Source organism: Xyrauchen texanus, chromosome 17, assembly GCF_025860055.1.
Source record: "Xyrauchen texanus isolate HMW12.3.18 chromosome 17, RBS_HiC_50CHRs, whole genome shotgun sequence".
Lineage (NCBI taxonomy): Eukaryota > Metazoa > Chordata > Actinopteri > Cypriniformes > Catostomidae > Xyrauchen > Xyrauchen texanus.
The window spans coordinates 20,000,914-20,015,358 of NC_068292.1; the positions used below are offsets into that span (position 1 = coordinate 20,000,914).

At 37.9% G+C, this 14,445-nt stretch overlaps 1 protein-coding gene across 1 annotated transcript; it reads right to left on the reverse strand.

Annotated features, from left to right (window-relative positions):
- Positions 1-730: 730 nt before the first annotated feature.
- LOC127658143 (DNA-directed RNA polymerase III subunit RPC3) lies at positions 731-13,750 on the reverse strand. Its single transcript, XM_052147262.1, has 15 exons — positions 13,617-13,750; positions 8,433-8,579; positions 8,067-8,331; positions 6,289-6,492; positions 5,173-5,255; positions 4,226-4,327; positions 3,945-4,037; positions 3,715-3,795; positions 3,556-3,607; positions 3,248-3,308; positions 3,006-3,156; positions 1,354-1,455; positions 1,206-1,255; positions 979-1,128; positions 731-878 (listed from the first exon to the last, which is right to left on the reverse strand). The coding sequence occupies exons 2-15, from the start codon at positions 8,577-8,579 to the stop codon at positions 797-799; spliced, it is 1,623 nt and encodes a 540-aa protein (XP_052003222.1). The 5' UTR covers positions 13,617-13,750; the 3' UTR covers positions 731-796.
- Positions 13,751-14,445: the final 695 nt, after the last annotated feature.

Here is a 14,445-nt window from a genome sequence, read left to right on the forward strand (position 1 = left end):
AAGTAGCTGAAAGCAAAATCAATACTGCCAAAATATGTAGTAAATGAACAGGCAAGGGGTGAATGATGTGTGTTCTAATTCTGTGGAAATCGACAAACATCTGCATGGGCAGATTCCGGTTGGGCATGTCCATTTCCCAGCATCACTAGCACCCCAAGTGTGGACCAGGTTAAAATGTACCATTTGGATTCTGTTGAGGCACAAAAGCACTTATATCGTGTCAATGAGAGAATGGTTTCTTTTGGGAGATTCTCTGGCTTGAAAAAGCTAGATCATTTACAGTTGCATTGAACAGACAAGACGACAAGCAAATGCGCTATTGGTGATAATGGAAATAATGGAATGCATATTTAAGTTGTGAACAAGTGGTATAATAACAAGCAATCAGTTTATTATTATTTTTTTTAACAGAAATTACATTGTCTTTTCAGTCTTCATGGCCAATGCACATGTTCATACATTGTTTTTGCTTTTGACATTCAGACAAATAAATACAATTTAATGAAAAATTAAATTTCATTCATAGCTACACAAACTCTTTCACACTGATAAGTACAAATGAAAACATCGGTGTTCCTTTTCAATACCAACACATAAACATCAATCTCTCATTTTTACCAAAGAAGAAACAAACTGATCTGTCAATGAAAAGAGCATTATTTTTACATCTTCATTCCTCCATCTACCCTTTTTGTCCAACCATCATCTCTACAACCCCCCACCCCATCCCCTTTTTTTTTTCTTTTCATACAGACATGATGTTTTCTTTAACTAGCCTGTTCATGTCTAAAGAAAGTCAGTGAGAGGACTTTGTGGAGTTAATGTAGGATTCAAGAAGAAATATGGTCTCATCCACCTGGTTTTCACTGGAATCCAACCTACGACCATAAACACAAAGAGAAGAGGCCAAGAGAGATTAATGGTTTGCGGTTTATGAGTCTGATTGGTGTGTACATTTTGGTTTGGCTGATGTAGTACTTATTAATGTGATGTCGTAGGGACTCGAGCTGCTGTCTCTCTGGAACTGTGATCATCTCTTCCACCTCTGTCAGCTGTGCTGCCTCTGCTCCTGTGGCCTGCAAAGATGCCAGGATGGCCTCAATCCGCTGAGATTTTTCCAAAAGTCGCCTGTCAATCAATAAACGCATTAATCATGAAACACTCCTTGCTTTAATTTCTCACTGTCAAAAAAGGGAGGGACTTACTTGTTCTCTTTGGTCTCATACAGCCTTCTCTCGATCAGATTACCGACTGTCTGTATGGGGTCCACACAAACACACCAATGTGTATTAACGTCATCATATTTCAACAGCATTAGAAAACAATTGAAAAATATTCATGTGAGCTCTATACCTTGTAGCAGTGTTGCAGCAGTAGCCTGGCTGTGGGAAGCTGATTAACCGTGTACAGATAGAAGGTGCGAGAGGGGGCGTGGTCTGGTGTTTTGGGGATTTCCTGCACATAGATGTTCACATTTTGTGATTTTATCTTTTAAATCAACAGAGGTACTCGGAGAAATGCATTTGATCACAACACATTTGTAGTGTAAATGCCAATCTGTTGTGATGAGTGGTGTGATGTATGTACTCATGAAATCAGAGGCCCTCTCCTTAAAGGGATAGCTCACCCAAAAATGAAAATTCTCTCATCAATTACTCTGCAGACGAGTATGACTTTCTTTCCTCTGCTGAACACAAATGAAGATTTTTAGAAGAATATCTCAGCGCTGTAGGTCCATACAATGCAAGCCAACAGGGTCCAAAACTTTGAAGCACATAAAGGCAGAATAAAAGTAATCCATATGACCCCAGTGGTTAAATGCATGTATTATTAGCGATATGTAGTTGTGGGAGAGAAACAGATCAATATTTAAGTAATGTTTTACTATAAATTCTCCTCCCTGCCCAGTAGGTGGCAATATGATGAAGACTGCAAATTGCAAAAAAAAGAACTAAGGAACTAAATACAACTTAGTTTTAAGAGAGCTTAGGAGTGTTGTTTGAAAGTGGAGATTTATAGTAAAAAGACTTCAATATTGATCTGTTTCTCTCCCACACCTATCATATCACTTCAGAATTGGATTACTTTTATGCTGCCTTTGTGCTTTTTATTTTATATAAGTTTTGTACCCTGTTGAATGAATGAATGAATGTTACATTTATATAGCACTTTTCTGACTCTACACTCAAAGCGATTTACACAGTGAACTCCTCAACCACCACCAGTGTGCAGCATCCACTTGGATGATTGATGGCAGCTGCCAGTATGCTCACCACACACCAGCTATTGATGCAGAGGAGAGAGTGGAGTGATAGAGCAATTAATGGATGGGGATTATTAGGAGGTCATGATTGATGAGGGCCAATGGGGGAATTTGGCCAGGACACTGGCGTTACACCTCTACTCTTTTTCGAGAAGTGTCCTGGGACTTTAATGACCACAGAGAGTCAAGACCTCATTTTATCATCTCATCCGAAGGACAGTGCCTTTATACAGTATAGTGTCCCCATCACTATATTGGGCATTAGGACTTAAACAGTCAACAGGGTGTGCACCCCCTGCTGGACTCACTAATACTTCTTCCAGCAGTAACCTTACTCTTCCCAGGAGGTCTCCCATCCAGGGAGTTCTGGTCAGACGCTACAGGGTGATATGGCGGCTGGCTTGTTGACTTGTATAGTTGCAATGTATAGACCTACAGAGCTGAGATACTCTTCTAAAAATCTTTGTTTGTGTTCTGCAGAAGAAAGTCATACATGTCTGGGATGGTACAAGGGTGAGTAGATAATGAGAGAACTTTCATTGTTGGGTGAACTATCCATTTAAAATCAGATCACAAGGGGTCACAGGAGACATCTCTTGATGTCTCACCTCACCACTTGTCATTGTATAACTCGAGACGAATGTCAGACAGGCAGACATAGAAAGCAAGGTAAACTAAATTATTGTATGATGCTGGTCAGATTACTTTTTGTTTGTATAAACAAGAACTGTGAGTGTGGTACCTGCAGCTGGACAAGGTTTTCAGACAATAGTGTGTACAGCATGTCTTTAGCCTCTTTGGCAGGAATCATGGCAAAATCCTCCACCTGCTTCTGTTCCAGGTGCCGTTTCCGCAGTAACAGGCGAAAGATGCGAGCTGAGCGGGAACCAAACCTGAAACAGAGCATAGCATGAAACAAACCCAAGCAGAACATAACCAACATAAGACTTCAAAGTTAAAATAAAACACTTTGACTCTACTAACCTCTCCTGGACCACAGACTCCAGGGTGGCCCTGGCCAGGTTAGCCAATGCACGGTGCAGGTCTAACCACAGAGTCAAGGCTCAGCCATTTCATTGTCTTTTTTACTTTTTTTGTTATAAGATTTAATTAAACACAGAAAACTGTAAAACCAAATGTTTTGTAGATTTTTTTTTAGCTCAAGGCCATTCAGCTGCTTATTCTATACAAAACATAATTTTAAAGTAAAACGATTTGCTGTTAGACACTGAAAAGTTTAATTTTGTCCTTCAGATGGTTTGATTGTTTGTTTGTTTGTTTTAAAGGGATACTGACAACAAACATTCCACCTCCACTGTCACCTGTCTTCCCCACAAATTCCATCTAAATAAAAAGAGATGAAAGGAAAGAGACAAGCTTTAAATAAAAAAAGTTGTTTGGACTTGGAAAAGTAGCATGTATAAAGTTGTATTTGTGTATGCATGCTTTACTGGATCGTCAACCAGGAGAGTGAGGTATTGGTCTAAAATTTGCCTGGCAATGCTGTAAGTGGATGGAAGAGCTCGGAAAATCTAATGGAGAACAAAAAGAAATGGAATCAAACAGAATTTAAAATAAAACTCCAGCAATCCTAACATAATAACACCCTTTATTAATAATCACTATAAATGTTTCTCAGCAAGAGTGTAACAAAACAAAAATGTGCACGTCCGTTTGTTACCTCATTGGCCGAAAGAGCTTGTGTGTAGACAGCATTAGCTGGCGTTGTAACTTCGCTCATCCGTAAAATGGTCCTAACTATCTCACCGCTGGTCTACAGGGGAGAAGAAGAGAAATATAGCCGATACAGACCTACATTCTACCTTCTCATTATTTCCCTGGAGGAGAATGTTTAAATGTGAGAATCCAGAACATTCAGTCTAATTATATCTCACGGTACATCTTGATGGTGGTCTTGACGGGTCTGATTATTTGATACAACAGGGCAGTAGTTGCAGTTACCTGATCAAGTTTACTGGAAACAGAACTTATGATGGCCTGATCCCTGAAGTGCAGGTGAAACCGGTCAAAATTCACCTGCCAATAGATGCCTTCATCGCCACACTGCAAAGAGCATGAGAGAGAATTAAAGTAGAAGCAAAAAGATAGTTAACAAACATGTGAGTGTTTGTTGTCATTGAGTGCATTTACATGCACATTCTTACACGAATAATGCTTAATAAGCTGACAACGCATGTCATACAAATGCACTAAAGTACCTACCTATTGGTGTAAGATCATAAACCTGATTGGCACGGTACATTTTTGTCTATTACATTGATTTTCACATTGCATGTAAACACATTTACTGCCACATTTACTGGCTTATCCAATGTATACAAGTATTGTGCTGTAACGTTGCTAGCAGTGACTGGCAGACAAAGTGGGTGAAGTGTGAAGAACCCAAGTGCAGTTCATTTACAAGATGAACATCCAAAATAAACTAGAACAAACGACTTGAAAACAACATTACAACAAAACAATACCTGACATTTGACAAGGGTAAACATGAGGGCTTAAATACATGAACACGCATGACAATGACAACCAATCAACAGACAGAGCTGTAAACAAGATAACGACTAATAAACTTAAACCAATGAAAAGACAAGACTGCTAACAAAATACTCAAACAATGAACCAATGAAAACAAGACATATGAACAGGGGAAACACATGACAGGATCACATGAGGGAACAGGAAATCACATTACATGCACACATGATTATAAAACAGGAACTAAACTATTAAAATAAAAGACATTAAATCAAAACATGAACAAAAACACATTTAAACATGACAGTGCACATGTTTCCTTGCCATGTCGGATTTCTTAAAGAAGACAATATTTGGGATTTATCAGCATATTGCTGTGCATGTAAACAGACTCAGTATCTTGACTGAAATACCTCAGTGATGTCTGTCTTGGCTTTCTTTGCCGCACTCTGGTCAGCTTCACCATCATCACTTGAGCGTCTGCGTTTTCCCTTACCTGAACAAACAAACAAACGTCACAATCAAACACTTCGTTTCAAGCTCAACAGGAGTGGATATGATGTCCTAACAATGTGGATATGATGTCCAAAAATGAACATTTCCTCATAGTATTTTACTAATTAACATTAAAACTAATTCTGCAACTTTATGTACATGTTTATGGATATTAGGTAAATATGTAATGTACACAAATCATAATCTGATTGTAGACCATTAGTCAAAGGTTTAGACACACCTATTCACTCTTTATTACAATGAAATAAAACAAATAGTATGAGAATTATGTAGTGACCAAAAATAAAAAAAGAGAAATATATATATATATATATAATGTATACATGACTAAAAAAATAAGCTCTTGCATTTTCCTAAATGGGATACCAAGTCTCTCATTATTTGCTAACCCTCAACCAATCCCAAATGTGTATTAATTTCTTTCTTCTGCTAAACACAAACAAACATTGTAGAAGAATATCTCAGCTCTGACATGGATTTAACAACTGGAGTCTTATGGATTATTTCATGCTGATAACCTTTGTTTGTGTCCTGCAGAAGAAAGAAAGTCATACACATTTGGGATGGCATGAGGGTGAGCAAATAATGAGAGACTAAACATTTTTGGGTTAAGTATTCCTTTAAAGTACAGCCTTTGCCATGATGATAGCTTTGCACTCTTGGCACTTTCTCAACCAAATTTATGAGCTAGCCACCTGGGATGCTTTCTAAACAGTGTTCAAGGAGTTCTCATAAATGCTGGGCATTTATTGACTGCTTTTCCTTGACTCTAGTTGAACTCATCCATCTTAACAAATACTTTCTTTTCAAATATAATTTTAGCTTTGTAAAGAACTTCATTCATTGGCACAACATAGGCCTATACATTTCTACAAACCTACATTTAAGCACTTATGCATTAACTTTTAGAACAAAATGTCTTTAAGTTCATGAAAAGCATGCAGTCAAACAAAGGGTGTACAAACCTTTGACTTGCACTGTATACCATATTGGTCGACCACTGAACAACTCACCAGTAAGATTGATGTAGGGAATTCTGTAGCAGTCTGGGTTGCTCTCTGGTTCAGAGGGTTGTGTCACTGCAGGAGTGGGAGTCTCAGCTACTGCAGAGTTTGATGATCCTGATGAGGCCATTGGAGAACAGCGTTGCAGGAAATGAGTCTCCACTAATCGGGAGAATGCAGTGACAACCTCACTGTAGTCCATACTTTGACCCTCTGTTGCACAAGAGTTGAAATAGGGAAGTTTAAAAAAAATAAATTAAGAAAGTGGATGGACTGCAAAACAAATTTAAAATGTCATTTCAAGGTTCTGTTCTGGTCTTCTCTTTCAAGCTAGGTATTTGGACACTTTTTGACACTTCAATGATCCTTAAAAATGTATGAACTGCATTGCATTGCATTACATCAGGCCTGCAACTAACGATTATTTTGATAATCGATAAATCTAACGATTATTAGAATGATTATTCGACTATTCTGCGATTATTGCAATTAATCATTGATTAATCATTAACTCTTAACCGATTAATTCTGCTTGTGTCCTGATTTAAAAGGCTGTATTAAACGTGCTTACTAACAATAAAAAGGAAAAAAGTAATCTTTTAAAAATACCTCTAAATTACTTGCACTGAATTAAAGGGGTAAAAATTATTTTTATTAGTTTAATTCAGTAAAGAAATTCACTGTAAAAAAAATTATTGTTATCATGTGCTTGTTTTGTTTTCCATTAAAAAAAAATTATAAAAATCCTTAAAACAAGATACATTTAATTGAGAAGCAACATATAAGATATTTAGACTTGCTTTAAGAGATCTATTCAAGATCTCACAAAAAAACAAACCCTCTTATTAATAATGCTGCCTGTTGCCAATTTTTTTCACAATAAGAAATGCACTGTGGCATATTTATGATTCAATAAGTTGCGAGCCAATACGTTATAATCTAGCTGCAGCAAGCGTGCGCGCTGGAGGGACAAGCGTCCCACGACAGTGTGTGCATCAGTCGGATGCAGTTTCAATCTCTCACCCTCAGATCGGGACATTTGTGCAACTCTAAGATGAGGCACTGACCACACAGTCAAATGCCAGTTTTGAAGTTGGTAGATATTTACATGATCTGCTTCCCTATTATTTGAACATTAATAAAGCTATAACGCATGAAATATAACTGCATTATAGATGTAACGTCGGGTGTGTCCTTTAAAGACGCTTGACGTGTAAGTTTTGCTTCAGCGGAGCGGCAGCTCCACTTATTACATAATGAGAGTGCTTCTGTATTTACTTACTTTGTATTTTTGTATAATTACCTCATACTTTGCAATCTACATTACCTGAAGCTGTTTGGAAAGTTTAGAGTGCATCTGGACTGTGATCTGTGTAATTCTTCCTCTCCTCAGTCAGGTGCAAACTGCAGTGCTGCTCTCATCATTAGAGTTTAAAGTGATCTCATGTTACATTAAATTAGATCAAACGACTATTCAAAAAAAAATTTTGTCGACAATGTTTTATTGTCGACGTTGTCGATAACGTCGACTAATCGTTTCAGCCCTACATTACATACAAAATTTTAAACCAAGTGGCATCTGAAAAGGAATTATGATGAAAACTAAGAGATGCGCCCTAGCTGAGTAACCACATGTGTATTTCAGCATATTCCATATAAGCTTCTTTTGGTCCCGCTATATATATATATATATATATATATATATATATATATATATATATATATATATATATATACATACATGTGTGTGAATTAACCCTTCAGTCTGCTTGCACTCTATAGCTCACCTGGCATATTGTGGGTAAGCCTGTCTGCTACAGTCCTGACTGTGCTGCTCATAGTCATCTGGCCTCTCTGCAGAATTTCCTCAACAATGAGCTCGCCTGTGTCCCCATACAGACTCTTGGCCGTGTAGATGTAGCGTGGATACCGAAGCATGTGTAGAACGTGCTCACTGCTAATCCGGTATTCCACAGGTGCCCCTGGCCCACGACGGCCTACAACAAACGTACACATTCCATGCTGCACCAGTACACACAGAGATTTCTTGACCTAGTGAAAGAGTGCATTAAAGAGAAAAATGTAAGACAGAGCCAGAGAAAGAACAAGAGGAAGATGGCTTATTAGGACTTGGGAGGCATTTGTGACCTTACCAGGTCAGGAGAAAGTTTGGTTTCATGGACAAGAGCTCGTAGGTTCAGAACTCCACTGCGGAAAAGATGGGTGCCCACTTTCTCCACCACCTCTCCAAAGTGCTCCTGCAGCAGCAGCCCACACAGACGCACCTCCTGTGCTGTCATCTGCAGCAAAGAGAGGAACAACCAAATCAATTAGAGGCATAGTTCAACCAAAAATTAAAATGTATGGTGTACCAAACTCATATGACTTTCTTTCTTGGGAAACCAAAGGAGATGTTTGGGTAGTACGTAAGTCTCAGTCATAATATACTTTTTTTATTTATTTATTCTAATGACAGTAAATGATTACTAAGGCTAACATCTCCTTTTGTGTACCATGGAAGAAAGTCGGTAACACTTTACAATGAGGTTTCATTTGTTAACATTACTTAATGAATTAGCTATCATGAACAAACATTGAACAATGTACTTTTACAGCATTTATTAATCTTGGGTAATGTTAGTTTATAAAATAAAATTGCTTGTTCATGTTAGTTTAAAATGTATTAACTATTAGCATAAACAACATTTAATTTGACAAATGTATTAGTATATGTTGAAATGTATTAGTATATGTTGAAAGATTAATAAATGCTATAAAAGTATTGTTTATTGATAGTTTATGTTAATGTAGTTAACTAAAGTTAAAGGTTATCTTCTTGGACTTACACTGACACCAAGGGGTGTGGATGCAGCATCATTCAAACGCAACTGTTCTCAGTTATGACGCCATTGTTGAAATTCACTATTCACAGTTAGCCATAACTTATTTATCCACGAGTGAAAGTATCCAATAGCAGGGTGGTTACTGAGATTTAGCAAGTAGTATTCAGCTGTTCGTGTGATCCTTAAATGGCAGCCCCCACAATGGGGACCCTCTCAACATTGAATAAAACCGCTTTATTAAGGTTACTCGTATGACTCAAGTCTTCAATTCATGCGAGTGCTCATGAATTTATACATAAAACTGCATGTTTAAAAAAGAAAAAACTCTATATGTCCACACAATGCAAGTGAAAGGTAATCAGACATTTGAAGCTTCAAAAAGCAGATCAAGTCAACATAAACGTAATCTATCAAACTCCAGTGGGTTAATCAATGTCTTATGAAGTGATCCAGTTTGTTTTGGAAGAGAACAGACCAAAATGAAACTCGTGACAGAAGTCTTCTTGGCGATCATGATTTCAAGCTTGATTACATTTCTTATAGTCCATCTAGCACTATGCGCATGCGTCAAGCACCAGGAAGTGTAATAGAGCTTGAAATGATGATTGTGCCAAGAGATTGCAATTGCAAGATTAACAGTGATAAAGAGTTACATTTTGGTCTGTTCTCACCCAAAACCAGCTGGATCATTTCAGAAGACATGGGGTGCTTCTCGTTTCCTAAATTGTGCATCCTCGAGCCTGTGACCTGGAAACCGATCGAAGTCCACCATCAATAGGGACGTACCAATTCTCTAAATGCACCACGAGGATCGAGGACAACGGATGCTTGAGCGAGGAAACACCAGAGCATCCTATGTGGAAGAAATTTTGGTTGAAGCACATGACATAAACATAAATTATCCTCCACATTCACAGCTCACACAATAGTTTTAATTCATGTTTCCACTCTGTAGTTTAAATAAAATGTAATGGTCACATACTTCAACAGTGCATCTTGAATTATTTGGATTTATTATTAATATATTAATAAATAGTTTCAATAACATAAAGGCAAGTGCACCGAGATGGTGCAGCTGCTAAACACACTCTAAAATGACACGCCAGCGAGCAATGACCTTTCATTTTACAAACGCGTCTTGTTTCGATTCCTCTGTCCTTGTTTCCTAAGAGGGTGGAGTTAGGAAGCGAGAAAATGGGAAAGGAAATGACGACGCACAACTTCAGAAATGAGAAGCACCCATTGATTAAACCACTGGAGTTTTATCGATTACCTTCTTGCTAACTGTATTTCCTTTTTGGAGTTACAGTGCATCCGTAAAGTGTTCACAGTGCTTCACTTTACAGCCTTATTACAAAATGGATTGAATTAATTATTTTCCTCAAAATTCTACAAACAATACCCCATAATGACAACATGAAAGAAGTTTGTTTGAAATCTTTGCAAATTTATAAAAAAATTTTTTTTTTTTAAAAATCACAAGTATTCACAGCCTTTGCCATGACACTCAGAATTGAGCTCAGGTGCATCCTGTTCCACTGATCATCCTTGAGATGTTTCTACAAATTGATTGGAGTCCACCTGTGGTAAATTGAGTTGATTGGACATGATTTGGAAAGGCACACACCTGTCTATATAAGGTCCCACAGTTAACAGTGCATGTCAGAACACAAACCAAGCCATGAAGTCCAAGGAATTGTCTGCAGATTTCAGAAACAGGATTGTATTGAGGCACAGATCTGGGGAAGGGTACAGACACATTTCTGCATCATTGAAGGTCCCAATGAGCATAGTGGCCTCTATCATCTGTAAATGGAAGAAGTTTGGAACCACCAAGACTCTTCTTAGAGATGGCTGCCCGGCCAAACTGAGTGATCGGGCGAGTAGGGCCTTAGTCAAAGAGGTGACCAAGAACCCGATGGTCACTTTGACAGAGCTCCAACATTTCTCTGTGGAAAGAGGAGAAACTTACAGAAGAACAACCATCTCTGCAGCACTCCACCAATCAGGCCTGTATGATAGAGTGGCCAGACGGAAGCCACTCCTCAGTAAAAGGCACAAGACAGCCAGCCTGGAGTTCGCCAAAAGGCATCTGAAGGACTCTCAGACCATGAGAAACTAAATTCTCTGGTCTGATGAAACAAAGATTTAACTATTTGGCCTGAATGGCAAGCATCATGTCTGGTGGAAACCAGGCACCGCTCATCACCTGGCCAATACCATCCCTACAGTGAAGCATGGTGGTGGTGGCAGCATCATGCTGTGGCGATGTTTTTCAGCGGCAGGAACTGGGAGACAACGATAAATGCAGCAATGTACAGAGACATCTTTGATGAAAACCTGCTCCAGAGCGCTCTGGACCTCAGACAGGGGCGAAGGTTTATCTTCCAACAGGACAACGACCCTAAGCACACAGCCAAGATAACAAAGGAGTGGCTACGGGACAACTCTGTGAATGTCCTTGAGTGGCCCACCAGAGCCCAGACGTGAACCTGATTGAACATCTCTGGAGAGATCTGAAAATGGCTGTGCACCGACGCTTCCCATCCAAGCTGATGGAGCTTGAGAAGTCCTACAAAGAAGAATGGGAGAAACTGCCCAAAAATAGGTGTGCCAAGCTTGTTGCATCATACACAAAAGACTTGAGGCTGTAATTGGTGCCAAAGGTGCTTCAAGGAAGTATTGAGCAAAGGCTGTGAATACTTGCAGTATCTCAAAGTGAGTACACCCATCACAATTTTTTAAATATTTGATTATATCTTTTCATGTGACAACACTGAAGAAATGACACTTTGCTACAATGTAAAGTAGTGAGTGTACAGCTTGTATAACCATGTAAATTTGCGTGCATTCAACTTCTTTGCTCGACCATGGCGAGGCCTGTTCTGAGTGGAACCTGTCCTGTTAAACTACTGTAAGGTCTTGGCCACCATGCTGCAGCTCAGTGTCAGGGTCTTGGCAATCTTCTTATAGCCTAGGCCATCTTTATGTAGAGCAACAATTATTTTTTTCAGCTCCTCAGAGTTCTTTGCCATAAGGTGCCATGTTGAACTTCCAGTGACCAGTATGAGGGAGTGCAAGAGCGATGACACCAAATTTAACACACCTGCTCCAGATTCACAACTGAGACCTTGTAACACTAACGAGTCACATGACACCAGGGAGGGAAAATGGCTAATTGGCCCCAATTTGGACATTTTCACTTAGGGGTGTACTCACTTTTGTTGCCAGCGGTTTAGACATTAATGGCTGTGTGTTGAGTTATTTTGAGGGGACAGAAAATGTACACTGCCACAATGTAAAGTAGTGTATAACAAAGTGTAATTTCTTCAGTGTTGTCACATGAAAAGATATAATCAAATATTTTCAAAAATGTGAGGGGTGTACTCACTTTTGTGAGATACTGTATGTACATGTGATTTTTCATTTTTAATTGTAATAAATTTGCAAAGATTTCAAACAAACTTCTTTCACATTGTCTTATGGGGAATTGTTTGTAGAATTGAGGAAAATAATGAATTTAATCAATTTTGGAATAAGGCTGTAACATAACAAAATGTAGAAAAAGTGAAGCACTGTGAATACTTTCCGGATACACTGTACAAAGGCCTGATCACCATTCACTTGCACTGTATGGACCCACAGAGCTGAGATATTCTTCTAAAAATCTTTATTTGTGTTCTGCTGAAGAATAAATAATGACTAATAATATTTGGGTGAACTACCCCTTTAAAAAGCAGCTATTTAAATCAATGTGCCTCTTGCTGAATTGACCATTCTAAACAATACAATACCTGATGTCCCTTAGAAAATATCCTTTCCTTTGAAAATAGTTTGCCACCAAAACACTGTAGCTACTTCGGTTATTATTACTACTGTAAAACAATAGTACATTCATCTACATTGTCCTTCAAACAGTTTAAGAAACGTTAAGTTTTACTTTTTATTACATTGGCTAACACAAAGTTTCGACTGTTACTTGTTTAGTAACTATTGAAGATTGGCAGAAACTACCTTAGCATGGTAAATACTATTTTGTTCAGTGTATTTATTGTACTAGATATTAGATTTTTCGAAAGATAACTACACCAACTGTAAATAAATGTTCATTAGGACCAAATATTGTTTCGTATAGCTGTCATGCATCACCACAAATACATGAGCGTTCACCCTTAAAGACTGATGTGTACATTCATGACATCACTGAACATGCTTTCACATACCAACATGTTGCAAGCTGTAGCTAAGCACCATTTTTTGGAAGCATTAATAACATATAATAAATATAACATTGCAAATACGATAAGCATCGGAAGTTTTAAGCATGCTCCTACGTCAAAGGAACACTCATTCACATTTAAGTTCTGAATGATGCACAAACCAATGCGCATGAACGCAGCATTTGTTGTTTCCGTCTGGCCTTTCTACAAATCACACATGTATCTATACCATTGCACACACACAGAAGATTCATATTCACAGAAATAAACCAACCTCTAAAACTATCCAACAGTCCTCCTCCAAAATCTTATTTAAATTGTATAATCTCACGCGTGTTGTTCTGGCGGCGTGTGGTCATCAGACAAAAGTTTCCGTGGTACGATCGTGTGGATCATGTGTGATCACTGATTCGCAAACGGATCGTTGTTTCAAACTGATTATTTTTAATGATTCAGTTAAACCGATTCGCACAGCGTTTGTGAATCACTCCACTGCAACGTTGTTTGGGAATAAAACAGTGAGGTGGGTGACATGTTAGAAACTAATCAGGATTTAAAGGTGCACTCAGTATTTTGTTTTTCCTAATTAAAAAAGTTTTATTTAGATAAATTAGTTAAAAGTTAAAAAAAAAAAAAAAAAAACAATTTTAAACTTTTACCTTTAACTGAATGTTTTGGGGTTTTTTTGCAAAAAAGAAAAGAAAAGAATATTTAATGACACCTTGTAAAAGGCACACTTAGGCTATATAGTGATGGTACTGGCATTACATGGTATCAGACTTTATACCATATTGAATGATTACCATTCATATACAATTTTAATTTGCATTCATAATTTACATGATTCTCCATACTTGGAAGCAGGGACTAAAAACGATAAATGAAAATTAACAGAAATTTTTGCAGAACATAACAGAAAATGGGAACGAAAAACTTTCTTTTTAAATACTGGTGACCGGTTAATAACTGTGAATAGTGTTCTGATAGTTTTTTCATTAAACCAAAGACCATGTGTTTATATCAGAGTAAATTCTCAGAATTACACTTCATGATTCCCGAAAAAATGAGGCTTCTCTCTTTTTAGGGGAACACAAGCATGCACT

Coding starts and splice junctions, on each gene's coding strand:
- LOC127658143 (XM_052147262.1), bottom strand. CDS start 8,579: ATGACAGCACAGGAGGTGCGTCTGTGTGGGCTGCTGCTGCAGGAGCAC. Junction 6,493..8,066: donor GCTTACCCACAATATGCCAG/GTGAGCTATAGA, acceptor CTTGTGCAACAG/AGGGTCAAAGTATGGACTAC. Junction 5,256..6,288: donor TCCCTACATCAATCTTACTG/GTGAGTTGTTCA, acceptor TTGTTTGTTCAG/GTAAGGGAAAACGCAGACGC.